General features: G+C 36.6%; 4 protein-coding genes across 4 annotated transcripts in view; 1 reads left to right on the top strand and 3 right to left on the bottom strand.

Moving 5' to 3' along the window:
* The window catches only part of Pio (zona pellucida domain-containing protein piopio), a 68,537-nt gene extending 65,128 nt beyond the window's left edge, over positions 1–3,409 (bottom strand). The window contains exon 1 of the mRNA XM_072015011.1: positions 2,560–3,409. The gene's annotated coding sequence lies outside the window, so the exon portion shown is untranslated. The remainder of the gene's footprint in view (positions 1–2,559) is intronic.
* A 1,917-nt stretch (positions 3,410–5,326) lies between these two features.
* Positions 5,327–7,223, bottom strand: Dnapol-alpha50 (DNA primase small subunit). Its single transcript, XM_072014208.1, has 7 exons — positions 6,997–7,223; positions 6,728–6,878; positions 6,487–6,662; positions 6,228–6,426; positions 5,938–6,148; positions 5,472–5,865; positions 5,327–5,403 (listed from the first exon to the last, which is right to left on the bottom strand). Exons 1-7 carry the CDS (start codon positions 7,091–7,093, stop codon positions 5,384–5,386), a joined length of 1,248 nt encoding a protein of 415 aa, XP_071870309.1. The 5' UTR covers positions 7,094–7,223; the 3' UTR covers positions 5,327–5,383.
* Positions 7,224–7,454: 231 nt separating this feature from the next.
* LOC139992903 (uncharacterized) lies at positions 7,455–20,666 on the bottom strand. Its single transcript, XM_072014200.1, has 5 exons — positions 20,044–20,666; positions 14,969–15,416; positions 13,801–14,072; positions 12,782–13,319; positions 7,455–9,935 (listed from the first exon to the last, which is right to left on the bottom strand). The coding sequence occupies exons 1-5, from the start codon at positions 20,161–20,163 to the stop codon at positions 9,523–9,525; spliced, it is 1,791 nt and encodes a 596-aa protein (XP_071870301.1). The 5' UTR covers positions 20,164–20,666; the 3' UTR covers positions 7,455–9,522.
* A 1,678-nt stretch (positions 20,667–22,344) lies between these two features.
* Med24 (mediator complex subunit 24) lies at positions 22,345–26,047 on the top strand. The gene is made up of 8 exons (XM_072014199.1): positions 22,345–22,539; positions 22,615–22,740; positions 22,809–24,125; positions 24,235–24,683; positions 24,750–24,842; positions 24,932–25,222; positions 25,311–25,758; positions 25,845–26,047. Exons 1-8 carry the CDS (start codon positions 22,411–22,413, stop codon positions 25,989–25,991), a joined length of 3,000 nt encoding a protein of 999 aa, XP_071870300.1. The 5' UTR covers positions 22,345–22,410; the 3' UTR covers positions 25,992–26,047.
* Positions 26,048–26,112: the final 65 nt, after the last annotated feature.

Genomic DNA, 26,112 nt, shown 5'->3' with positions numbered 1-26,112 from the left:
ATTAAACGATCCATTGTATATCGACAGGGACTCGATATTCAGTGAGACCATCTGTAATATTTATTACTATATCGTACACTTATTGATAGATATATATGTCTGCAGCAAATATCTTGCAACTTCTGTATATGTGGATTTTCATTTTCTGATTGGTTTCAAATTTTATCGATGAGATAAAGCGCTAATGAAATTTTAAAATGTTTTATTTAGCACGCATAATGGAAATAGATAAGGCAAAAGATAGAGAATTTTATTTAATTTTATTGCGAGCATAGCAAAAAGAGTACGGCTGCCGAAGCAGATCCCACGTCATGACATACCGGGCGTTGAAGTCACCAGCGACTTGTCTCGCATAAGGCCGATATAGTCACAATACGTATGCGCTCACACTGTTACGAAAGCCCAAGATTTACAAGTAAAACAATAAGCACTCTATGCAATAATCTGGAAGTTTCATAAAAGAGACGAGCTTTAAAACCGCTTGCAGGAATGACGTACGATTGGAAAACTTTCTGCAGAAACGACGTATAACTTGGTGTTAGATAAATAGATGCCGAGTTTATTTTTTACGTAATTAAATGATCGAATCGTTGTCAACCGCATCATTTGTTAACCAGAAGCTTCTATCAATCGTGAGATGAAAAGTCGATGAAGACAAACGAATCCCATACTAATTCTATTTTAATCTTCGCTGATGCAAACATAGTCTATTTGTAACGGAAGTGATACTACACGATAAAAGACTGAAAATAAGTAAAGAAGGAATCCAAATGACTACATGACTCGTCTTTTCCTATCAACGGGTTAAGATCCACTATCATTAGCAATTCAAACGAGACTAACATTAAACAACTAGTCCTACGTGCCCTATTCTTAAAAACTTCAGCCTACCACAACTTTTTAATACTTCTACCTTTTGCTCAAACTTGTACAAATATTTTTACATCGATAATTCAAGTCAATCGGGTTTTTTCTGCGTATCGGTCGCAGTCGATATAATTAATACATGCCGGTTATCGAGATGCTGGATGAAAATCGTTCAGTGCGTGAGCGTGGACGATCCTTGGCGCCTGCATATTTGGTCACCAGTGCCACCTACGAGGATGAACAAGCGTCCCGAGCCTTGTACTCGTTTTCGCGTAGTTGCGTTGCATAACGCCGTTTCATTAAACCGACTATGAAGTCCACGTTATACCCATTCAGCCGTTGGTTGTGTGCCCCTCCATTTTCCATGCGTGTCTCCGCAACGTGCTCGGGAAAGGAAACGGTTGCTTCCACGCTGTTCGCACAGCTGTCAGCCGCTCTCGCGTTACACCCCTCTAGCCATCCATTTTTTTTTTTTTTTTTCAAATGTACCCACACTCGCTCGTTTATTCCGAAACGATATTAGGCGTCGAACTCGAAATCGCGATTGTACAGGAGACTGCGTTTTCAACGAAATACCAGAACCACCGACTACCAGCCGGATGTATATTTTTGAAACGTTGTGCCTCGAAGGCAACGAACTGCGACGATTAGGATATTTAAGACGCTTGAGAACCAAACTAATTTCAGATTATCCGGTTTTTTTCACGAATTAAATAATATACCTTTCACAGCGTAGCGTACATGGTCAACATAGTCATTGGCCTTTGATTCCTATGAAAAGTTAAACGTACGTGTCTGATACCGGAAATCTAAGAAATCCCGCCGATAAAGAAACGCGTATTTATTTCTTAAGTTCTGAATTTTTCACCATTCCGTAACGCTATTCCTCGGGGGGTGAAATAAACTTTGATACGATATCTGTCGGGCAGTTAAACGTCGCAAGAATTTTGAAAGTTTTTTTGATATGGAAAAATCAATGTTACGGGAATTGATTTATCGCGAGAGAAATAGAACGAAAGAGATAAATGACAAATAAACGTTCGACGAAATCATTGTGAAATGTGCGTGCTCGCTTTCGACGACCTTGAGAATGGAGAACCGCTTAAAACGCGAATCCACAAAGAACGCGTTGTTGGTGACGTAACCAGCGAAGTTTAGTCTCGTTGTTATTTTTCTATCGTCTTGACAGTAATTTCAACGAGGACTCGTTCTAGACGGCTTCTGCGCCCTTGAATATCCGCCAACGTGGTCTTCGTAGTCTCTCCACGCAACGAGATATTGCGCCATCTTGGTGTCACCGCGAATAAAAACGTAAAACTCGAAGAGACGTTTAACAGGACTTTATCTTTGCATCTCGATGTTATTAGATACATCTGGCATAATAAATCCATTAAATGTATCCAGTTAATGAATCGAGTAAACGATGAACGATTTATTTTCACTAATCATCCGATATATGTACGTTTCGCTATGCTTCCACTTCATTAATCACTTGGACCGATATTTTTATTTTACAACGCTGGAAACTATCCCACGAGCATTAATTATCAAGAAATCGAGAAAACTGTCGATATTGAATAGCACAGAGAATGAAAGAAGAGTTTACGATACAACAGTATATGTTAATGTATATATATTAATATTAACTCGCGTGGAACGTTGAATACGTATACATTTATTAAAATATCTCACCTGTCGGATCACCGGTCTGTCTCCCAAAATATCCAATTATCAGCGATATCGCGATATCCAGTCGTTTCTGTCTTCTTGGGAAAAAAGAGAACTACGAATCTTTTTCACTGTTCTTACGAAACAACGAATCGAACGCAAACGAAAACGGAATAAAAGAAACGAAATGTCATGAAGAGCAGGATGGCGAAAATCACTTTTCAAGGAGCACCGAAGTTCGTCGAAATCACCAGTTCGATCTACCTCGTGGATCCGGCTCGTTCATCATCAACACTTCCGGTAGCACACGAGATTCGTCGGAGAGCGTCGAAAACGCGTTCTCGCCGGCCATAAAGTCCACCTCGCGCACGTCGACATCCCCAAATCGTGACTGATCCCTCGATGACGATTCTTCTCGCTCATTTACGAGACTCCGAGTCTCGACGATTCGTTCTATCTAGTCAGGGGAGAGTCGATCGTTATCGCGCTCCCGTATCGTCAATTTCAACCCTATCTTCGCGAACGATACTTTGATTCGCGCAACTTTTATACCAAAGCAGAGTTAGATGCCCTCGTGAATATTCTTCGTCGAACGGGATTTTCGAATTGACTGAGTTCTTTAGGGTTTCTGCTCGTTTTATTATCATCGATTCCACGCTGTTGTTCCCCGCGATAGATCGACCTCCCCCGAGAATGTTCCCATACTCTGGCAGAAATTCTTTTCATGTGTTTTATTATCGGCACTGCACCACACACCTACCGGCGGTTCGTTGCTCTGGAAAGAAGCAGTCGAGCATGAAGAGAGTCGGGCAACAGACAAATCCTCTGCGATCGACGCGAGGCTCGAGACTGCACTGCTCTTCGTCCTCACGGTCCCTGTTACCTCTGTGTTCCCCTCACACAGCTCAAACAGGGAACCGTGCCGAGGTGAGAGAGGGAGAGCCACGAAGAGAAGCAACGAACACCACTTCGAAGTGAACGAACAGAGACAGAAAGTTTCATTCGTGGTGGGAAAAAAACGACGATAAAATGAATAAGTTTCGAGGAACTCCTGAGTCTTAAAGGAAGGAAATAACACGATTCGATTAAATAATGAAAATGAAGAGGAATATTTGACACGATGTTGGCCTGTGTGTGTGAAAGAAAGGATTGAAAAGAGATACGAGGGAATGAACGTTGGCATGACGAAGAAAAAGGACTTGTAATGATCTACGGAATATTTGAACGATCGACCGATAGGGCGCGACACCGAAGCGTTTGTCTTTGTCTCTGGATCCCTGAACGATGGATCGCTCTGTGAATTAAAGTTTGGTATTTTTGGATATTACGTATCCGTTATTCACTTATAATTTTATTTCCAGAGTTTAAACATATTCCATGCTACTTCTATAGTATTTCTTCCTTTTATTCAAACTTGAGGATTTCAAGTCTGCAAGTGTATAAGGTAGAAAATTTGAATGGAACAGGCTTTGACATTTTTCTCTATTTTTAAAAAGTTTCTTCGAGCTTTGAAGATATACAAGGCCAGAATATTTTTATCGTGACGAATATTCGCCAACTACAATTGGCTATAAGGTACTTTCGAAGTAGGGGTAGAAGAAGTTGAAATAAAAGAAAGAAAATGTTCGAGTATGTAGAAATGAGAAGGATAGACTGTGCTTACATCATCGCCCGGGTTAGATGCTGTACCACTGCTCCTCTCAGGGGTGTAGAGGAATTTTGCAACTTTTCTACATTCAAACTACATGTAACATCGCTCCTGCGCGTTCTATACTTAAAACATAATTGTGAATCCTAATCAAATTTATATAAATCTAATACTTTTGTAATACATGTTAACTTTCTAAAGAAATAACGATATATTCCAATTATTCTAAGAATTATAATTAAGTATACTTCAATCATTGATTTTAATTCGTTTTCTTTTATCCTGGTACTCAAAATAAATGTTTAACTTCTAACTTAATTCAAATTGTATTAAATTTCACATTTATTAATTATAATAAAACGATGAATACTTATAATAAGGGTTTATGAGTAGAAATATAGTAATAAAATATAATAGTGAGATAATATTTTGATAATTTGAATAGTTTGAAAATTTCTAGAAAATTTCAGATTACTTTATCGAATCTTTCCCTAAAACACTTCGTGCTGTTTTTACATTTTACAAACACACATTAAAAGATGCAACGACGAATATAGGAATTATATTTTGTATGCAATAAAAGAAGAAATACAGAATAAACCTATCACCCAATGCAGGTTTAATAGTGTTTCGAACTTTGGAGGCTCTAGAGTCCTCTTACCATTTTAACGTCATTTCCAATGTTATCGATTCAGCGTAGACTAAGGAATGACATGTACCTACATATGTACATATCTGTGCTTCCTTCCATACCTATGTCCGATTATTATGCAAACTACACCTGTAGGCATTCTCTCTTTTTTGTTTTACATCCAAATAGTTATATTTTGCTGATTTGGCATTAGAAACTATTGGTATGTTATTCGAATTCGAAATTAAAAAATGTGCACGTATTCCGCGAGTGTGACGATTGTAGTTCACGAATGTTCTAACTCGAGTCGTAATCGCAATACGTAGCCCTTTCCTGTAGAATTATTTGGGTAATTGATATTGTTATATAGGAATTATTCCTTAAAAAGCAATATCGAGCTAAGTGCTACGAACAGTTTGAGCGAAGTTTGTACTTAAAAACTATTATTTTTATTTTAATGATTTTTTAATCTTTTTAATGGTCGACGCGATGATTGAATCAAACCAAGAAAATCATATTACTATTCTTAAACTTTATTTATAAACTTATTTTAAAAAAATACATTCTAATTAAAAATCCATCTTCACGTCTGAAAAATAAAAATTTGCAAATATATATATAAATGTGATTATATATTAAGTATAAAAGAATATTTACCGTTTTGCTGGAGCCTCTGCACTTTTCTTTCATTTTCTAGATTCCATAGAAATTCTTGAAAAATGTGTAATGACTTATTAATACTAGTTTTCTTGTAATCTTTTATTCTCTTTGTGTTCAAGTCGTACGTTTCTTGTTCAGTCTTATCTTTCACATCGAATTCGTTTATTTCTTCGATCAACGTTGCAAGCGTTGGAACTTTGTCTAGCTGGAATTTGTCCACTGCATTTACGGTGAATGGGATACAAATTTTACCAGTTTTTGGGTGAACACAAAAAGGAGATTTCAGGAGATGGTTCAATCCTTTGCTGACAGCTATATCTAATCTCGGATAAGCATACTGTAGCATTACTTCTTCTATTAAATGACGATATTGATACCATTTTTTATCTCCCTAAAATTACACGTTAGATATCAAATTATTTCTATCTATTACTGTTAGAGTTTCATAAGTATTACAAAATACCGTGGTCTTCTTGTTCTTAACATATTTCACAAATGAGTCCCATCTGTCCTTGCTGGAACTGCATTGTCCAAAAAATGCTTTTAGTTCTTGTCTATCTTCGTCATCGGAAATTATCTGCAGAAATTTTTCCATTCCTTCGTCTGTTCCTAATATATTTTGTTCTTCTATACAGAATGGAACAAAAACAGCTTCTATAATTTCCAGCGCACGTCTAATATTATACAAAATTTTACTTTAAATTATGATAAAAGAAATTGAAGTTGGGTGTAATTCATATAATAATAACATACTTGATGGAATGGTGTATTCTATCACCAGGTAAATTCACTTTTTTCTTCATATATTCACCACCTTCTACAATTTGCAAATACTCTGCTACTGCACCACGTTCTGTTGCAGTCAGGCTGCGTGCACTAGGATCGCATACCCAGCAATGGATACCTCTTCTGCCAGAAAATACCCACAATATGTGTTTGTATCCAAAATCCACTGAAATTCGATGCATAAATAACATACACATATTTTTAATAGCTTACCAATTATACTTACGTCTCAAAGCACTGTCTAAAATTTTACAAGCCAATGCCATAAACTTCCAGCATTTGTAGCAGATATCTGCACCGCTGCAACATGTTCTTACATCATCATAGTCAGTCATATCTATGTCAAAAACCAGTTCTCTTTCAACAGGATGAAAATTTGTTCCTTTGCGTTGGTCCTTTGGACTACGGAGAAAAAGTAAAAGGATATTTAATAATGATTAAACATCTACCGACTTTGTCATAGCTACCTGAGGTTGTATACCGCGCCTATATCAATCTTAAAGGGAAGAAGTCTTTTAATCTCATACTCCAACTCCTTTGCACTTTTGAATGATTGGAAACGAAGATAGATATCACCTTGGAGAGTGAATGAGAATTCTCTGTGGGTAAATACATTCACTGTAACGATACAATTATTTCAGTAATGATATGGATTGAAACTAATTCAGATTAACAATCGTAGAAATCAAGAAATTATTGTTAGTACATATCAGAAACATTAACATAATTAGAATACCATTTCCATAGCTGAGCCAACGATAATAATCGTGAAAGGGAAATAATCTTGTATAATAAGTGGGCAACAGATCAGCCAAATTCGCTACGTCTTCCATTTTGCTTGACAATTATGTTAAAAACTTGACAAGTACAAATTTTCTTAAACTGTCACAGATTTCTTTGAGTTTTGAAACATCTCACTTGGTATAGGTTGTGGCGGGAAAAAGTGCCATAAAATAGAGACTTTAAAGACCATACTTCCTGCATATTGTATTGGACGTGACGCTCTGATGGCCATAAACTATATATGAAATGGCGCGAATTTTTAATCTTTCCTTCTTATCATAAATTTTCGAAAAATTAACGCGAGTACTTCATACGAATTATTTTCTAAAAGATTAATTTATAAAGATAGTCTGAAAGGGATTTTTATATTCAAAAACTTTTTGGAGAGGTAGGAAAGAAAATAAAGAAGAATAGTGTTCTGAATGTAACATTTTATTTTCTAATGTCATTACACGTATATTAAATGAAATTTAAAGTGTAATACCTTTAACCCTTTTACATACGTGCAAAAATAGAATCGTTCTATTTTTGAATGAACATTATTGGTAGGAATGTATCGTTGAACTTATCTAAATAAAAATCGTGGTCGGTGCTTCGGTATCGATGTCGATGATTATCATCCTACATGTATATGAAATTACAATTCTTTGGAAGAACGACAGAACTTTTAAGTTACGTGAAATCTCGCCATATCACGAAGGAAAGAGCTTGAATTTGCCTCTCGAATGTCGTCGTTGATTCTTCGACGTGTATACTTGCATTCTTCCAGCAATTTCATCGGAGAGAAAGAGAAAATTAATGTAAGTACGAACTATGAAACGAATGTTATTCTCGTATATTTATTATGTACAATTCACTGCGTATCTATATTTCATATGCACGTCGCTTCGCGTATAAAATAAAAATGAATAACTTAATTAAGAAACGTGAGGATTTAGTCCTTTTTTTTTTTTTTTTTTTTTTTTTTTTAACGGGACGAGGAGAACATGCGTAGAGTTTGAAGAAAGGATAAGATATATATTTATATATATCGGGAAACGATTAAACTTATGATACAGTCTTCTGACCTGGTGTCGATAACACACAGTTTTCGTATTTAAATACGTTTCATTTGCAGTTCGCGTAGCAAGTGCACCTCTGGTTTGCATTTCGTAAACATCTCATGTAATATAATATTAAATTAATTATTAACTGCGATACCCCAGCCCCCAAGAAGTGTACGGTGAAGCTTATTCTTCAAATAATGGTATCTATCACGCGTTATAGGATCGAAATATACATGCTACACCCTTTTTATGTGTACTTATATGTATAATATGACAAACAAATTGTTTATCTTAACGAGTTACTTACAATTTATCTACTATACTTCCGTAACTAGCATCTTTTGCGTACAGTAATACGAAGTTAGAAATCATATCTTGTGAAGTTAAAGCTACAATATATATCTTTTATAATATATATTTAATAATAATAATAATAATATATCTTTTTGTGTCGTTTCGACGATTAATATAATCACTATTTACAAACTTCTCTCTCTCTCTTTCTCTCTTATTATCGGCAACATGAATAATAACTGTAAAACTCTTATAATAGATTCTGCTTATAAATAGATAAATCTTAAATATCATTCAATCGATAAAAACTCTTGAAAAATCACCTAAAAACGATGGATGACGATGTGCAGTTGACTGTAACTGGTGAAATAATCGATGAAAATAAATCCAATTAGTAAAATTTATGATGATCTTCACACGAGATATCAATGAGTAAAAAGCACAGTTGCATTGCAGGTGAGACTTCGATGACTTAACATCAAAGACACGCGAGGATAGGAGGAAAATATAGAAGAATAATTCGAAAAACTACCCTTAAAACGTAAAACTATGGACTCGCGAATTAAATTTTCCTAACCGCGTGACTATTAAAAAATACCGACTGATTACTTCAGTCATGCTGGTCGAACGGATCCTTATTAACCCATAGAAAATATTCACGCAGGAAAGCAATTAAAAAATATGAAACAAACTGTTAAATTCTCTATTCTTCTTTACATACATCTCTCATCGGGAGGAGATCACTCTAATCTGCATCGAGCCCTTCACGACTTTCTATTTGCGAGAGTTTGATACGGCTAACTAGAAGGCAATGAATGTACGGTTCAAAATAATTTTTGGGATCCTGCGAGAGTTTCAATAATCATTGACAATAAATAGAAAATTTCATTCACAGCTTCATTCATCGTTAGCCTCCTATTATTATTAAAGACATAAGAGTTTTTAACGTGCCAGTCGTTCATAAATCCTTTAATTGTTTCGAACAACGCACAAAGAATTTTCGGTGGTCCATTCTTTCCATGGTCTCTGATTCTTTCTACTAAGATCTCCAGAAAGTACCATATCAAATATAGATCGGATCGCAAAGGGTCACGACAAAAATGATAGAAAAATATAGTGCAGCTAGACTGTCTCTCCTCCTACTGTTCCTGAGGCACCTTTACAAGAACAGTTCTCGTGCCTTCCGAATCAGAGATGTTGATCTTGAGCTCGTTGGTCAACATCTCGAGCTTGTCCACCACCTTGGCGTTCTTCTGCCCACCTGGATTCGGTGGAGGCCAAACGTCGTCCAACGGAGGTTCAATGTACTTCCTGTTCGGTTTTATCGTGACATCCTGTTTTCCGCAGAGCGTCCCTCCGATGTGATCGGAAGACGAGACGCATTTCGGCGGTGGTTCCGTATCCATGCGAGGACGTTTGTAGAGAGGTGGCTGAATCGTCGGGCTGTAATCGTGATCCAGGAGGCCCTCGACCTCCTGCAGCAATTCCTCGCTATATTGCTGCAGTTCCTCGTCCATCAACTGCTTCGTGTAGAGTAACGTTCGAGAACGACCTGAAACAAATGTTAGTTCGAATATAAGTATTATAGAGATAGAGCTTTGGGATTAGAAATTTTATAATAACGGGTATTATAAAAATAGAGCCGTGAAATTATATACTGATCGTGTAGAAATAAGGATGATAAATTTTAGTGAAAATATCGTGAAATAGATCGAGTAGAATTTCCAAAATTTCGCAATTCTACGTTTGGGATTTTCTATATACTTGTCTTCGAACTACAAGTATCGTATTTATAAGCTTGCCGTTATCATTCGTGCAGAGTAAGTATCGTAGATAAAAACTTGTGACGCGTTTAACCATGAACATTGCATCCTCAATATGATGATTAGACAACTCGGTCTGTCTGGTTTCGTAATCAAAGCGAGTAACTGGTTACGAATCATTTCACGTAGGAGTGAACGGTCCTAAAGTACTAGTCTCTGAATTTTAACGAAGGTCAATGACATCGTAAGGTTCTCGTTATACTCTGTAAAAAATCAAGAGTTACTACGCCAGTGAATCACGGGCGAAAGTCACGTAAAGAAGAATTTCGTTTATTCGAACTTTATAATTTATCCGACAGGAAAAAATGACACAATCTCTGGTAACACCCAAGATACAATCGAGATAATGCAATGTGAAGCGAAAACAATAGAGTGAACGGCCGTGTTGGGAAAGTAGTTAAAAGAAGATTACAGTTCAATGAGAAAGATCGGCCAGTTCAAGCATCGAGAAAGGATCCGAGCTTTCCCGTCCTCGTTTAGAAAGTAGCTGAGCAACTTCTCGATTTCCTGCTCTGGTTTCACCATTCCGTAGTTAATATCGATACCATACCTATTGATTTCGAAATCATCGTGTTTGTCACTTTATCAAGATTTATCATAAATTTCTGATAAAAACTCACTTGTGAACTGACCAAGATTTTATATACTTCCTTAAATGATAATTTAATAAGTAATAATACAAGTGATTTAAGAAGTTGCAAGTTGTAGATCGTAGATTTCTGTCGCATAGCTTTTACAATTTTAGCAACAAGTCAATAACATTATAACTTGGGAAGCTTTTACAAAACTCGAAGGAGCGATAATCAAATTTTAAGATTAATCGCTATTATAAAATTTTAATCGCGTAAGACAGTCTTGAGCGAAAAAATGTCGAATTGTTCGGAAGAATAAGAACAAGAGTAATTTACACATCAACGTATGACTTGAGATCATCGAACGAAAATTTATCAGCTCGATAGCTTCGTTGTATCGTAGAGCGAAGGATACGAACTAAATTCGTTTCGTAATCTGAAATACCGCTGATAACAATAATATATCGCCTCGCTATTTTTTCGACGTGTAACTTCAAGTATATTCTGCTGTTCTAGCATACGATGATACAGCAACACGCATTAAATATGAAATTGTTGAGAGAATTATTCGAATCAAATAATATCGACAAGCATAAATGAACGATTTAAAAGAAGAATTAAAAAATAACAGTAGAATTAAAAAAGAAAACAGGGAATTTAAAAATTGTTTAGATGTTCTTTACGCTTCAAACAGACATCAGAATTACAAACTAGAGATTACGTAAAATATATTCACCTAACATGATTCAATTATCTGGGGTTACTTAATCATATCTCATGATAATGAGTTCTTGCTCATACATGCTTGCCATTTCGTCTTTCTTTTATGTGTTCGAATTGTCAATAATTAATAAGAATCGGTATTAATATCATTTATGATAAGTACGTTGTCTAAATTAATGACAGTAGTTTATTAATGCTATCTCATCATGATCCTTGCTTGCAACATTGGCCAAGGACATTGTTAAAAAACAAATTTGTAAATCTACTTTCAGATAAATCGAAATGATTTTATTCTCGAACGAATTTTTCAACGTCATTGAAACAGCGTGATATATTATTACACACAAGAATATAGAATGTGAAAGAAGAAAAAAGAGAATGAGCTTCTTCTTCGTCGTTTCGTTTTCCATGCCGTTAAGAAGCCAGTCGACCGTACGAGGCCAAGATGCAACAAACCTGCAGCACGTGAAAGCAACGCCAAGGAAAAAATCAAATATTTAAGAGGGTTGTGCCTTTCACGATCTCATGGAGTTCAATGTTCTCCAAGCTGGCCCGTGCTATCAAATCCATTCAATCTGTGTGTAACCGTCAATATAACGGTTCGAAAAGGTTGGACAAATATGCTGGTACCATTCACGTTTATTTTTAATATAAAAGCTGGTGTGGTTAGTGCACGTAAAATCGATCGAACGCAAGATCCATGAAATTTTCTAATCTATATGATATCCAAGCACTCGATCAGTTATTATTTTGGAAAATCTTGGAATCAAGATAGATATATTGACATGTATAGTATGTATTTAAAAAAAAAAATAATCACTTTTAAAGTATTGGATCTTTTTATTCGAGAGAGCTAAATTTAAGAGAGCGGCTAATTTTATGAATTTTTCTAATGGGCAGAGTAAAAGTAATCTTAAAAAAGGAATCTTAAAAATGTTCCTAAAGTGATTTCAAACCACTCAAATCCTTAAAATATCTAAACAAACTTGTTACAAGTACCTATAACAAAATATTATCGACACGCCTAATTACTAGGAATTGCTCAAATATTAGGATATTTTTACACAATATTTTCGTCGTTAAATATCTGCTCCATTTATTAAAATATTCAATATACAAGCAAAATAAAGATATAGTATACAAAAATTCATGAAAACGTCCTTCAATAAATCTGTCAACAGGGTCAATTCCGTAAGCAAAACTATTCTTTGAAATTCATGCGAATAATGACACGATACGATCTTCGTTAGTCATAGGTGAAAGAAATATACGAAACTTACCCGCTAGCGGCGGCATTTTCTCTGGCTGTTCCTGCTCTTGCGCGAGTTCGTTGTTGGAATTGGAGTGTGGCCGTAGATTCGGCACGGCGACGAGAGCCAACGAGAGCAACAAGACCATCAGACAAGTGGCAGGCTGGGCGCTCTTGTTGCCTTTTTGCAACAGAGCCTGCAGCCTCTTTAGTTGCCCGGCCAGGCTCTGATTCTGCGACTGTAGAGCCTTAATGCGTTTCAGAAGCGTCATGTTCTCCTCGGTGCACTGCTTCACACGATCCTCCAATCCGTCCACGTACTCCTTTTTCCTCTTCCGCGAGTCCTGCGCAGAAATCTTGTTGCGAATCTTACGTCTGATCCTCTTGAGCTCGCGCTCCTCGTGCTTCGTCAGCGGATAATGAGTAGGCAGCGTGATTCCTTCTTTTTGGAGCAGACGCTTCTCCTCGGCGTTCAGTTTTAGCCTCGGGTACGGAGAATCCGACTCCGAGATCTCGTCGCTCGAATTGCAACCCTTCTCGCTGCTCGAATCTTCTTGTTTGATGTTCATCTGCAGATCAAACAGAAAAAGGAAAAGTAAACATATGAAAATCACAGGTTCAGGTTGATAAAGTTTTATAGTAATCAGTGATATAGCTATTAAAAGGATATTTTAATATTATAATAAGTAGTATTTTTACAGCTACGAAGAAGATGGACGAATATATGTTTAGATGCAAAATCAAATTGGATAATTTTTATAGTATTGATATTAATCGACGACGTGCTGGGTTTTAGAACTGATTCTCTGTAAAGGATGATAAATGTAAATTATCGTGTCCTTCCCCTGTATTCTTCTTATATAGTTATCTATAATTACGCAATTGAAGTCTGAGAGTGAAAGTTTATAAAAGTTCTATTCAGATTCTACCAATTATAAGTCGATCAAGGTTTTGTTTTTGTTTGCCTCAAGAAAAAAAATTTATAACGATCTAGAGAATCTGAAGTTATAATTAGAACGTAGACGAGTTTCCACGATTCAAGTTAGATACCTGAACTGGTTTGTTAATGATATTAGCTTGGTTGATCTTGAATCCTTTAAGATTCCTAGCTTGCGAAGCATTGATGATCTTGATAGTTCGTACTTCCTTCATGTCTTTCAGGCTCACCGGCAGTAGAATCGATCTTGGATTACCAGAACCCATTGGCGTGACGCGTATCAACTGTCTAATATTCCGTTTCCCATTGCACGTGATATTACGGACGTTTATCGTATTACTTTCTGCAGATGCGACGTGAATTTGTTGTTGCTTCGGTGCTTTTTCTGAAACGAAGGGTTTTATTTCTCGCTATATTTGTCGTCATTTTCGACGTGACCTTATTCCGCCTAGAAACAGAACATTATCAGATATTTTTTGGAGCCACTATCTCATCGAGCTTGTCGATTTCAAACAGATATTATCGCTTTGTTTGGTTCCGATAACCGCCCAAACATTTGTTCAAATCACGCGCCAGTTTCGAATCTGCTTTCTGCGAACTTTAGCTTTCACAAATGGATGAGCAAAAAGAGAAAATGTGTTTTCATGCTGAGAACGAGAGAAAATCGCGTTTACGGCAGCACAGATGTTGTAGTACGTATCCAATGTTACAAAATCCTAACAGAGCTCATTGTTTTCGAGATATTTTGATTTAAAAGTTTTGCAAGCTCTGCCAGGTAGTTGCATGACGTATTAGATGCTCTGGATTCGTATTCGTACATACAATCACAATTTTCTTCCCTTTTTTTATTTCAAACAATTTTTATTTTATCTTGCATTAATCTCAAGATCGATGATTTATTTTAAATACATTCACGTTCCCTTGATCTATATATAGAACTCGACATCCACTGACTCATCCATGAAGTAAGCATGTCCAAAATCAGAAATTATGGACCTCCTTTGCGCGAACAATACGAGCATTTCTCTTTTATTTATTTATAATTTTTTTCATTAAAAAATATATTCCTATTGTTCATATAAAACAGACACAAGATTTCTGGTTTTGGTCACGTTTAACTCAGGCATGAGTCAGTGTACGATGCGTGCTATTTGTTAATATTATTCTATACAATTATATCATTATGTATCCCATGTAATCGTACTAGTATGGAAGCACAGTATGTTTTCTCAGGCTGCAGAATATATCTCAGACTTAAAAATAATTTCGTGTTATTCTTACCTAAATCGAGAACCGGTTGCTCCGTCACGATGGTCGTGTTAGCATCAGCCAAGGTGTTTGTCGGGTTCACTACAGCCACGAGGGTGTGTTCCACGTCCATTTCCTCGGCGACATCCGTGGCAGGTGATCCAATGTTAGAACTAACCACCGACCTAACAGGACTGTCCACGCTGGCCATCGATTGAATAGGGCTGCCCAAAGAATCGAAATCCATGACATCCTGTGGACTACTCATTTCAGAGTTACTGATCTCTAGTTGATCCTCCTCGATTGGTAGAAGCGGGCTCAGTTGTTGCTCGCAAGAGAGACTCAATGCACTTGAAAGCCCGCTGTCCGACGATGAAGACGGAATCGCTTCCAGATCATTGTCGATCAGATTGAACTGATTATCCTCCAGCTTGAAAATGGAGTCCAGGAAGTCGTCCGGGTTGGTTGGCCATTCTTCCGCCTTGAAAAGCAAACGGAGAACAGAATGGAAATTATTTTGGCGCGTTTGATGCGTAGTTCAAGCTGTAATATAGGTGAGATCGTAAATTAATTACAGAGTTTGTGAGTGCCGAATACTCTGCACGTCTGCTGAAGGCTTTCTATCGATAAAATGCGATTCTTTTTGTTGTAATTATCGCTGCAAGGAAAATACTTTTCGAACTTCATAGATACATGGTTGAATTGTTATCCTGATCTTTTACTCTGTGAAATCTTGTAAAATAAGCGAAGCATGTTTTCTTTCTTATTTGAAATACATAGTACTTATATTCAAAGTATTTAAGAGAGGCAAGACCATACATTGCATCGTGTCTTATGATCCGTAGCTGCGTCATGTGTCGTAGAATGTATAGTAGAACGAAGTGGCGATTCGTGCTATTTTATTTGTAAGTAGAAGAAGCTGAAAATATTAACAACTGCTTCAAACTGGGGGAATGAGGAAGAAAAATTATGATGCAAAATACGCATATACTTTTATTTCAATATACTGCATAAAGTACGATTTTATACATCATATTCCGTGTTATAAAATATAAGTACGTATAATCTGCACATTATAACTTATCGAGGCCAATCTCTTTCATTTGTTTTTCAACGTCGAAAGTTTATTTGATGTTGCATGCTGAGAACCAAGAATGCATTCAGTTTGTTTTTAATGGTACTTTTACTTTGTTGCATCGCAGCTGCACTCGTCTGTACGCCTATGGCGTTCCATTTAGATCAGATTATTGACCCGATGGATCTGCCCACGATAAAACGATCAGAGGCGGCTCTTAAGCTCGATGTAAGCGAGCCATATACTACAAATTCATTGCAGTTTCGCCATGGTGACGCATTGCAATTCAGCAAATTTAACTTTTTAGCTGTGTGACACACATGACTATAATTCATAGTAATCGAATTCCATAGTGGAATTGCATTCCGTATCGCTGGATTGCACCAATCTTCGTATTTCCAAAAGTTGAATGACACATTCGTGCGTATTGCAACGTTAATGATTAAACCGCAGGATTTTACCCAAATTCATATTCTTGAGAATATAATCGAAAAAGTAGAAAGTCGCTATATCTACCGAGTATTATAAAACCATACCTTGAATATTCTATATATCTTTTCGTATTATGCGCATTCTGTGCAATTTTGCACCTTCAAATTTCCTGCGAATGTGTGAAAATCCGCAGTCTATTGATGACGCAATGCACACGAGTATAGAAACTGCACGATGCGGATCGTGTAAGATCGCAGCAATTCACGGCTCTAATCTACGTAGAGCCTTATGTTCTCAATAGCGGAATAGATGGTGTCTATTGCATCGTTAGAGATATAAGACCCGGCATATACCAGTGAAGTAACATCATAGCGATGTCGCATCGTGCGATCCTCGTATACTCGATGTGCATTGAATTAGAAATGTAAGTGCACCGAATCGTACAACTCTGTCGTACAAAATCGTATAAAAACGTGACCATCGCATCATTGGTCCATGTCAGAAATTGTGTTTCTACAGGTGCAATTACCGGTGTTTAATTCCTAGAATGCTATTTGTCGTCGGTGGCGATCGATGTCTGGCGTTACTACAGTTTTTAGAATGACTAAGATAAGACTTCATGGGTTAACAAATTTTCAACGACGCGAATAATCTACGTAACACTATCAGGATAAAATGCGCAAATACGATATAATATTTCGCAAAAATGAAAAATTATCGTGTAGTATGTTTCAATCTTCTACGATTTCCAGGGCAAAATCTGTAAAATTCGTATGGCAGTCAACGTGTTAAAGAAATGGAAGAAAATTGCTTCGTTCATTAAATATTACAGAGAGACTACTATGCTTTGGATATTTTGTATATTTTTGCAAACCATGTGCATTTTGTGCATTTAAAAATTTCCTGCAAATGTGTAAAAGTTCACAGCTTATCGATGTACTACGGAAAGTATAAAGCGTTACCGATGCGAAATCACGACGTTGTATAGTTCATCTGCGTCGAACCTTAAAGTTCTCGTTGAGGATGAAAATAACAGACTTTGTTAATGGGTGCTCCACTTATTGTTAGATGTCTGGATGAAAGTTAGCTTAATCGGTTTAGCGAAGCTTGAAAAGTGGACGTTCGCGTGGCGCTTGTCGCGCGAATCAAGCGTTTGGCCAATGCCGGGTAACCTAGTTTTCTAGTAACATATGAGGAATGGTAAATATAGTCAAGTAGCGTGGAACACTGGTTCGCTTGAATTTTAGGATTTCGCTGGTGGACTTTTAGAATCGTAACTAAAAAGGAAATAGAAAGGGAAACGGGATTTTAGAAAAGGGAAAATCCACTGATTCTGGCGTCGTACACGAGCTACATTTTATATAAAAAAAAAAAACTGCTTAACGTGTTTATCGATAGGATTTTTATTGTCATATAAAATTATTTTCATACAAGATTTACATATTATACAATGTACGTGATACTGGATATATCTTGTGATACATTCTGAAAGAATTTAAAAATAAAGCGTGAGCTAATGCAAAAGGTTCCTCTGTTTATCTGGATTTCCCTGGGACGTCTTCCTGCCTGTGCACATTCAGCAGATCTCGATTTTACGCCCCAAATAAAAAAAAAAAAAAAAAACAAAGATAAAAATTGGACGAAAGCCGAATAAAACCGAGAAATGTTTTCTCGCGTTTACACAAACTGCTTCTTATTTACAAATTAGTAAGGTTATTACGTGAACCAATTACGCAAATGTAGAAACACTTGTGCATACCACAAGTGGCTCCTGTCTCATTGTTTCCTTCGAAATTGAGGAGCCAGAATTTTTTAGACTATTCACAAGAAGTCCCGTAAGGTAACGGTACTCCTCGTTCGAAGGTCGCTGGCCATGACGAGTAGGTTCCCATTCTCATTTCGATTGAATGCATAAAGATACTTAATACTAATTTCTGTCTCTAGCAAAACGTTATAAATTAGTTCAAAACATAATACGGGCTATTTGCGTAAACACTCGCAGTTGCAGAAGGAATTAACGTTAAATATTCTATAAGTTCATCTGAATTAATTGATCTATCGTACGTAATAATCATTGTGTACACAAGAAAATATCGTTTTTATATCGAGTTGTAAAGCAGAGATAGAATGCATAATTAAATATCGAGAAGGTATCAGACATTTCAATATGGCGGCTGCTGCAGCAGCACGTGCATTAGGCTATACCATATGTTACAAAAAGTCTCGTGATTATGTAATAACGACAAATACGTACGTTCTCTCATTAATCGATGAAAACAGAAAAAACGTATTTTATATTCGTAGATCGAGCAACTTTCCAGCCTAGGAAAGCTTCAGAAGAGAAAGAAATAAGGAAAGCCAATAACGAATTGCTATCTTGATTCCTTTATGTGGTAAATCACTCGATCGCTGATTACACGTGCTCTAATAATCCTTCTAATTGTTAAATATTATCTCGTTACACGTATTTTAAGCAACAATTATCATTAAGTAGAAACGATGGAGAATGATGATCCGGGATTATCTTGCGACAGGTGCGTATGCACGTTGACACGTGGGTCGCGTACTCCATATGTTAACAGGAATGAACGTGTGCAACGCTCGAATAACGGGAGTTATTGGTTAATCGTGGTCGTAACTCACATCAGCTACCGTAAACATTCGTGCCATTATATGAATTGTCATCCTTTCAGGTTGAACTCTCTGTACGGATCGCTTAGTGGCTAGTTGAGCATAATTGAATGTAATGAAAGCAAAGGATAGTTAGTCCGTAGTATCGTTAGTTGAACGGCGAATTGAAGACGCGATGAAAGTGGCACAAATCGCGGTGAAGCGTGCATACCATTGCTTTTCAAGCGTGTCCAAGTTTTTCTCCTCTCGCACAACGGTATTCATGGTAAACACATTTTTTGGCATTTCGCCGAAAAAGAGAGTATAGAGGGATTAAATTGTCGCTAGACAGACTGTGTTCGAGAAGTTTAATGTTTAATATACTCCCATCTGTTTGTACAGCACAACGTGAACAGTTGCGCGTGCCGGTTTCTCGATATTTTGAATATTCACCGATAGCATTGCGTAAAACATGAGTCGATGTTTGAAAAGGTTTCGCTAGCCTTGGAAATTATTCTACGTATTAGCATTCTCGATAACCAGCCACGACAGAGTTCAACTTCTCTTGTTAGTCAATGATTAAACATCTTGGATTTTACTTCAGAAACTAATCCGCGAGATGTATCCATTTCCGTGAATAAAGGTTTTCATTATATAAAGAACTTTTACAGAGTATTCAACTATTATAGAGTGGAATAAACCATTCCAGAAATACGGTAAGGCGATGTTAATAAGCCAGTCATTTAATACAACTTCTCTTTTCTGCCGATGAACGACTATCTCTGTATGATCATTCCGTGAAAAATACTCCGAAGATACAGTTCGTCGAAATCCCTTCGAAGAATTCCTACGATCGTGGTTACGATCGCGTGTAAAAGGGAACTGGTTTCTTTCGAGCGAAAGAAGAACCCGTTTGAAAGCGAGCGGGCTTCTAAGGAAAAAACCTAGCCAAATGACGAAAATGAGATAAAATCATGCATCAGAGACTTACCGCGATGGCGTCGTCGCTGTAGCTCTGATCTATGAAAGGCTCGTCCTTAACATCGACTTTTAAAAACGCGTCTTCCCGCGGGAAGAGGAAATCCATCAGGGTGGCATCCGTCGACGACATCTCGACAACGCTTGTCGATTACTATCCGGGACAAAGCTATCGTACACCTTGCGTGTATACGTATGTATGTGTCTGTATGTATTTATTGCACAGAATGCACCGCAGCCACTACATTCCTATGAAAAACACCGTTTGTGCACTGCACCGAGGTTACACTCGACACGATAAAGCGCACCAGCCGACTAACGGAGTAAAAGAGTCTGTCACTCGTCACAGACAGACGGACGTTTGGCCTCCTCGCCCCACCCTGAGGCTCTTGCTGCAGCAAGAGAGCGAGAGAGACCGGTTTTTCGAAGCTGGTTGCTCCCCTTTACCCAAACATTTGCTTCACTTAGATCACTCACGACGCTCCTTGGAGCATGCCGTGCAATTCGTACGATCTTACGCCAGCTCCTGTGCACCTGTACCGCAAGAAATTGTTTATTTTGTTCGAAGATACCGAAGATGCTCGATCCACAGTCGGGTATTGTCAATTGAACTGCCAGCGTGGCATTAAATGCGTCACGTAAGGCCTATAACTTGTCGACGACGCGATTGGTTACGAAACTTCTCACTAGCGACAGGCGATAGGTGGAGACAAGATCCGCAGTACCGGCATTCACTCGCGTTTCGAACGTTGAAAATTACACTTTGATAAGAGAAATTTGAAATTCGCTCGAAGATCGTGTTTACAGACCTAAAAATGCAGCCTCTTCAATGTTTAGAATGTTTGTGAATGGAAGTTAAACGAGGAGGAAAATATTTGTCATATTTATTGGTCAACCCCATGAATTTAAAAGTAATTATGTCACAAACACTTTTTGTGTTTACCTTAAAATTTATTATTGTCTATATCATCTTGGAGTAAATGAACTTAAGAAAGTAAGACATTTGTTTCTTGAGGACAGGACATTAATCGTGTACTTATATAATAATGTCAAGAAATTGGCAAAAGTGGAAGCAATAATACTGTCGTCTTTGATGTTGCATCAGACTGTTCGATTTAGTTATTTGAAAATACGTGGCGCATTTCATGCAGATTGTTAAGTCATCTGTTAGAATTAGAGAATAGTCATCGAAAATTAATTTTGCTTATAGTAGACAAAAGAAATGAAAATAATTGTTTTACTTTTTTTTGCATAGACAGGTATCTGTAAAAAATATTTTAAGGATTTTCCTGAATAATTATTGAAATCTAAATTTCAGTCTGAAGAATCAAATCTTCTGATCTTCTTATTTCTATTTTATACGTTGTTTATTATTACTTGGAAGTATCGGGTTTAGAAAGTACAGATAGTGGAGTATTTAAAATAAAAAGCATCTCTTTGCCATAAGCGAATAATGACTTATCAGTTTTAGGTATTTTTGTTGTAAAAATATCAGGTATACGTAGCATCACGTCATTAATAGGATTAGGATTTCTGTAAAATATTATATAATAAAAAAGTTACTACTCGGTGTTCAATATCTTTTTAAACTTTTTTATGAAATATACACGTACGTGAATGTAAGCATAATAGAATAGTCCAATTGCTATAAGAAGTCCTATCACGTTTACAAAATTCCATCCTTTCCATGCATAAAATGGATAAAATGCGAGTGCTCTTCTTGTACAAACTCCCATTCTTCCAGAGATTTAAATCCTGACAAATAATACTTTGTGTAACCTAATGTTTGTAATTATTGTAAAACATAACTGTACATTGTGGTTTGTGATTTTTAGATTTGTCAATTGTAAATGAGTCAAAAAGTGGAAGGGGGGATGTTCACGTTAGGGGATGTACTCAAACGAAAGCATGTCTCATAAGTATACTATTGCAAGAGACGGAAAATTTTACCGAGTGAATTTAATAAGTTTTCTACGGATACTAGATAATTTGACATGTGCAAAAATATATGAAAGTGTATAAATATCAAATATCGATTATTTTTATGTGAGCTGAATCACGTCTGAATAATTTCTAACAATTATACAATATGGCGCTGATCATAGACGCCGTAGAAGGATCGCAGTCACAAAATGGATTGAAAATATGTCAGTTGTAGTAGTTTATTAATGAATTAAATTTTTTGAAATGAGGCAAGTAAAATAATTTAGATAGTTACTCTTACTTGAGTAAAAATTATTTTATGTTTTTATGTTTTTGAGGTTATACATTCAGTCATTGAAGTAATTTTGTATACATCTATTTTAATGAATGAAAAGTAATTTTTGTGACAACAGAGACAACCAATAACGTTGCAGATGATGCTTAAATAGGAGGAATTATGTGTAACCTCCTAACATCAGCTATGGAGACTAAAGTAACTAGCAAGACTAGTAGTTTGAAAGCTCTTTTGCTACGTGCATGGAGGGAACGTTGGAGTGATTTACAATGGGGTATTAATATCAAAACTGTAAGCAGTCTGTTAATTACTTAAGTACTTATTATCTATACTTCTCAGAAATACTTTCCGTTTCATTATTTTTAGATTTTACCAAGAGGTGTTAGCGGAGATGTATATAATTTAGCAGACTGTATATTACAGCAGGCACTAGTAGGACTTGGTCCGAATCAATTAGTACTTTCGTATTTGAAACATTCTTTAAGTTCTCAGGTATATATCATTTATCAATATTTTGCTATTATATTTTTTAAATAATATTTACATGTATAAATTTTCAGTTGGTTTCCTATGCGGCTGTGTTACAACGAATAAGTAAATATGATGCCTTTCACAAGCCTCATTGTATCTTAAGCCTTCTAGAATTTTTAGAGTCAATTCAAGTAGGAATAACGTGCCGTGGTAAACCAGAGGAAGACCTTTTGGCTGCTGCAGTCTTATCTATAGTAAATTGGTTATTACAGTGTTATTTGCATACTTTGACAAAAATGCCACAAAACAATCCATTGACGCCACAACCAACAGAATTGATGGACAAACCAGCCAGTATATTGAAGCAGATGCTTAGCTCTGATTTCCTTTGTGCTATGATGTATTTAGCCAAGTATGATGACAAAGATTTGTACATAGAAGTTGTAAAGAAGAGTCAAGAGATTGAAGCACTGTTAAAAACTAGTAGTCTCAAGTCTTCTGTTCCTATAGAGGAATCTCTTAAAAAATTGTGCAATTTGGAAGTTGACTGTGTAACACTATCTCCAGAAATGTCACAAATGGAATCTATAACTCATTGCCTGCAACCTTTGTTTGCAGTGCAGGTGTTGCTAAACCCTAGTACAGAGACGTCCGTATTCGTTAATCAAATGCTCATGGTCCAAAGAGTAAAAAATTATACAAACGCGAGACTGTATTGTGAGATAATTCGTGCGTGTTTAATGTGTCTGCATAATGTTACTAGCACGTTTAAAGAATCGCAATGGGGCGCTTTTACTTTTCTAAAAGTACCCCTTATTTTAAAGGAATTACATGTGGCGCACACAAATGGAGATGATAAATTGGAGTATTCACAAGATATTCTAGACGCTTTCGAATTACTACTCCAATTTACTCCGCTTCTTGACATAGTGGACACTGCATGTTCTTGTAACAGCATAGAGTGTTTGTTAAATGCCCTGCAGAAAGTCAACTTAGTTACAGAAAAGCTAACGAAACAATTAAGTGGCAGAAGGGAAGGCGTTACCGCGACGTTACAGAAATTAGAATCGTCCACATCCACACCCTCCATTCCTAAAGTAATTGTACGTGCGGAGCCAACTTTATCTGGAATTTTGAAAACCCTCAACGCAGATTATACAAAGATTCACGAGGCGCTACTTAGTATGTTATATCAAGTTTTGACTGGAAAAAGCTTCGAATTGATGCTGGCAGTAGCTACCGTGGAAGGAAAGTTGAAAACTTTTGTTACCAAATTAATTAAGTTCAATGAATGCAGTAAGCAAATCAGCGAACCTGTTCCACCAAAGACTGCAGCAACTAGAGCAATGTTGTTCGATATATCGTTCCTTATGTTGTGTTCTATAGTGCAAACTTATGGATCTGATGTAATCTTTGATTCTTATATAGTATACATATTATACTTACATACTACTCTACATATTACACACTTTTATTACAAACTTTACCATAAATTAATGAATTATATTTTTCCAGGCTGTTTTAGAGGAAGGAGAAGGAGACTCCTTTTTTGAACAGTGGGTACGTGAGTGTATGCCAGAACGAAACCAACCAAAGTCGCCCCAAAAAATGTTGCAGAATATCGACCCTGCAAGGGTGGATGCGTTGTTAGCGCAAATCAATTCTCCAGAAACGGATTTGAAATCTAGTAATATAAAATGGCATATCGCGTGTCAATCGGCTATGGGGGCTGTGAAAGAGCTCCTCTGTGCGTGGGAGAGCGACGTACTTGGAGCTAGTGACGTTAAAAGAGCTCTAGATGGTTTGCGTGCAACTGCCTGTTGTTTACCAGTTTGTGCAGCAGCTTGGCTTTGTGCATATATGAGTATTACTCACCAAGATGCCCTCTTGAAACCTCTCAACATGGTACAGCATTTTTTAACTCCGCTTCCTGGAGATGAAATGCAGGAAAATCTTAAGGAGAGGTTAGTGCAGATATGAGAAATTTTTAAAGATACTTAAGATTGTTAAAATTAAAGTTTGTATTTTAGATCGAGTTTGATGTCACAAATCATTCGTAAAATGCAATATGATGTTCATCCTCCTACACAATCGAAAACGAAGGTGCTTTCAATGTCTCATAGGTATCGTCTTAAAGCTTTTTTAATTGCTGTTGCTTTTATTTTTATATTTTCTATTTTATGTTACATCTTTACATGTTCGTTTTTGTTAGTATTATATCAAGGCAACCTATATTGGAGCAATTAGAAACTGTATGGGGGAATATAAATCAGCGAGGATGGATAAATATTCAGGCGACACAATCTTTGGAATCTTTGTTAAATACTGGTGGCTCTTTATGGTTCGTGACGAATATCGTGAAAGAAGTGTTGAAATATCGTTATCAAGAGGAGTTGGACCAAGCAGTAGATTTAGCATTCGCCATTTTTCATCTCGACATCGAGAACTGTACCTTAGATCTTATCAACCATATCATTCCGCAATATTTATATAACTCTTTACAGTAAGTTACTTACCTTAAATTTTCACAATTTTTGATAAGTTCATTTATAGCTCGATAACTCTATCGATTTAAAACAAATCCCTTCTAGGAGCGAAGAACTTGTAGAACCACAATCTTCAGTGTTAGCGAAATTATGCGTGTACTGTATATTTTCTACGTTAGAATACAACAATTCGAATCCTTCTCGTGGGAACAGTAAAAAACGAGTCCGTCGAGATCTAGACGCAGATGAACTGGACGCTCTTGGCGTGCCAGCGAACAAAATTTTAAGATTAAATGATACAGGAGATTCTAAACCTATATTCGGTTCGCAAAGTCCGCAAGCTCAGGGTTCTACTAACGGTCAAAAATCGGTTGTGTTGAGGGACCCCCTTCTCTCAGCGTTAAATGCATTGTTCACGATATTCACGTTTCTAGCTGGCAGAGATGGTGAAGTATCTCAACAGACTCATTTTATACTTCAATTTTTACGTCTGATGGTACAATGTGGAAAAGATAGAACACGTATCGTGTTGCAGGGAATGCCACAAACATTAGTGAGTTCTCATACATATATGTTTATTTTTTTGTTTTATAGCAGTGGGTGAAAAATGAGATTTTTATTTTTGTTGGTTTGTTTAAGGTACCTTGCCTTCTGAAAGCATTGCCCGAATTGTTCACGACTGATATTCTGCTAAGGTTCTATGATATTCAAACAGCGGTTGGGAGAAAAGCAACTGCGCGTGATTTATGTATGCTGCGAAATATCAATCTGAAACCCTCAAAATAATGTTAAGATAGTGAGATATCAATTGTATAATTATTTTCAAATACATGAATTTAATAGGAACTTGGTTCAAATACTTTTCCTCTTTTTAATTCATAGGTACTAGGCTGTAAAAAATTTACCA

This window comes from Bombus fervidus, chromosome 12 (assembly GCF_041682495.2).
Source record: "Bombus fervidus isolate BK054 chromosome 12, iyBomFerv1, whole genome shotgun sequence".
Taxonomy (NCBI): Eukaryota; Metazoa; Arthropoda; class Insecta; order Hymenoptera; family Apidae; genus Bombus; species Bombus fervidus.
The sequence above is the reverse complement of the archived record's forward strand: the minus strand, read 5'-3'. Positions and strand labels throughout refer to the sequence as shown.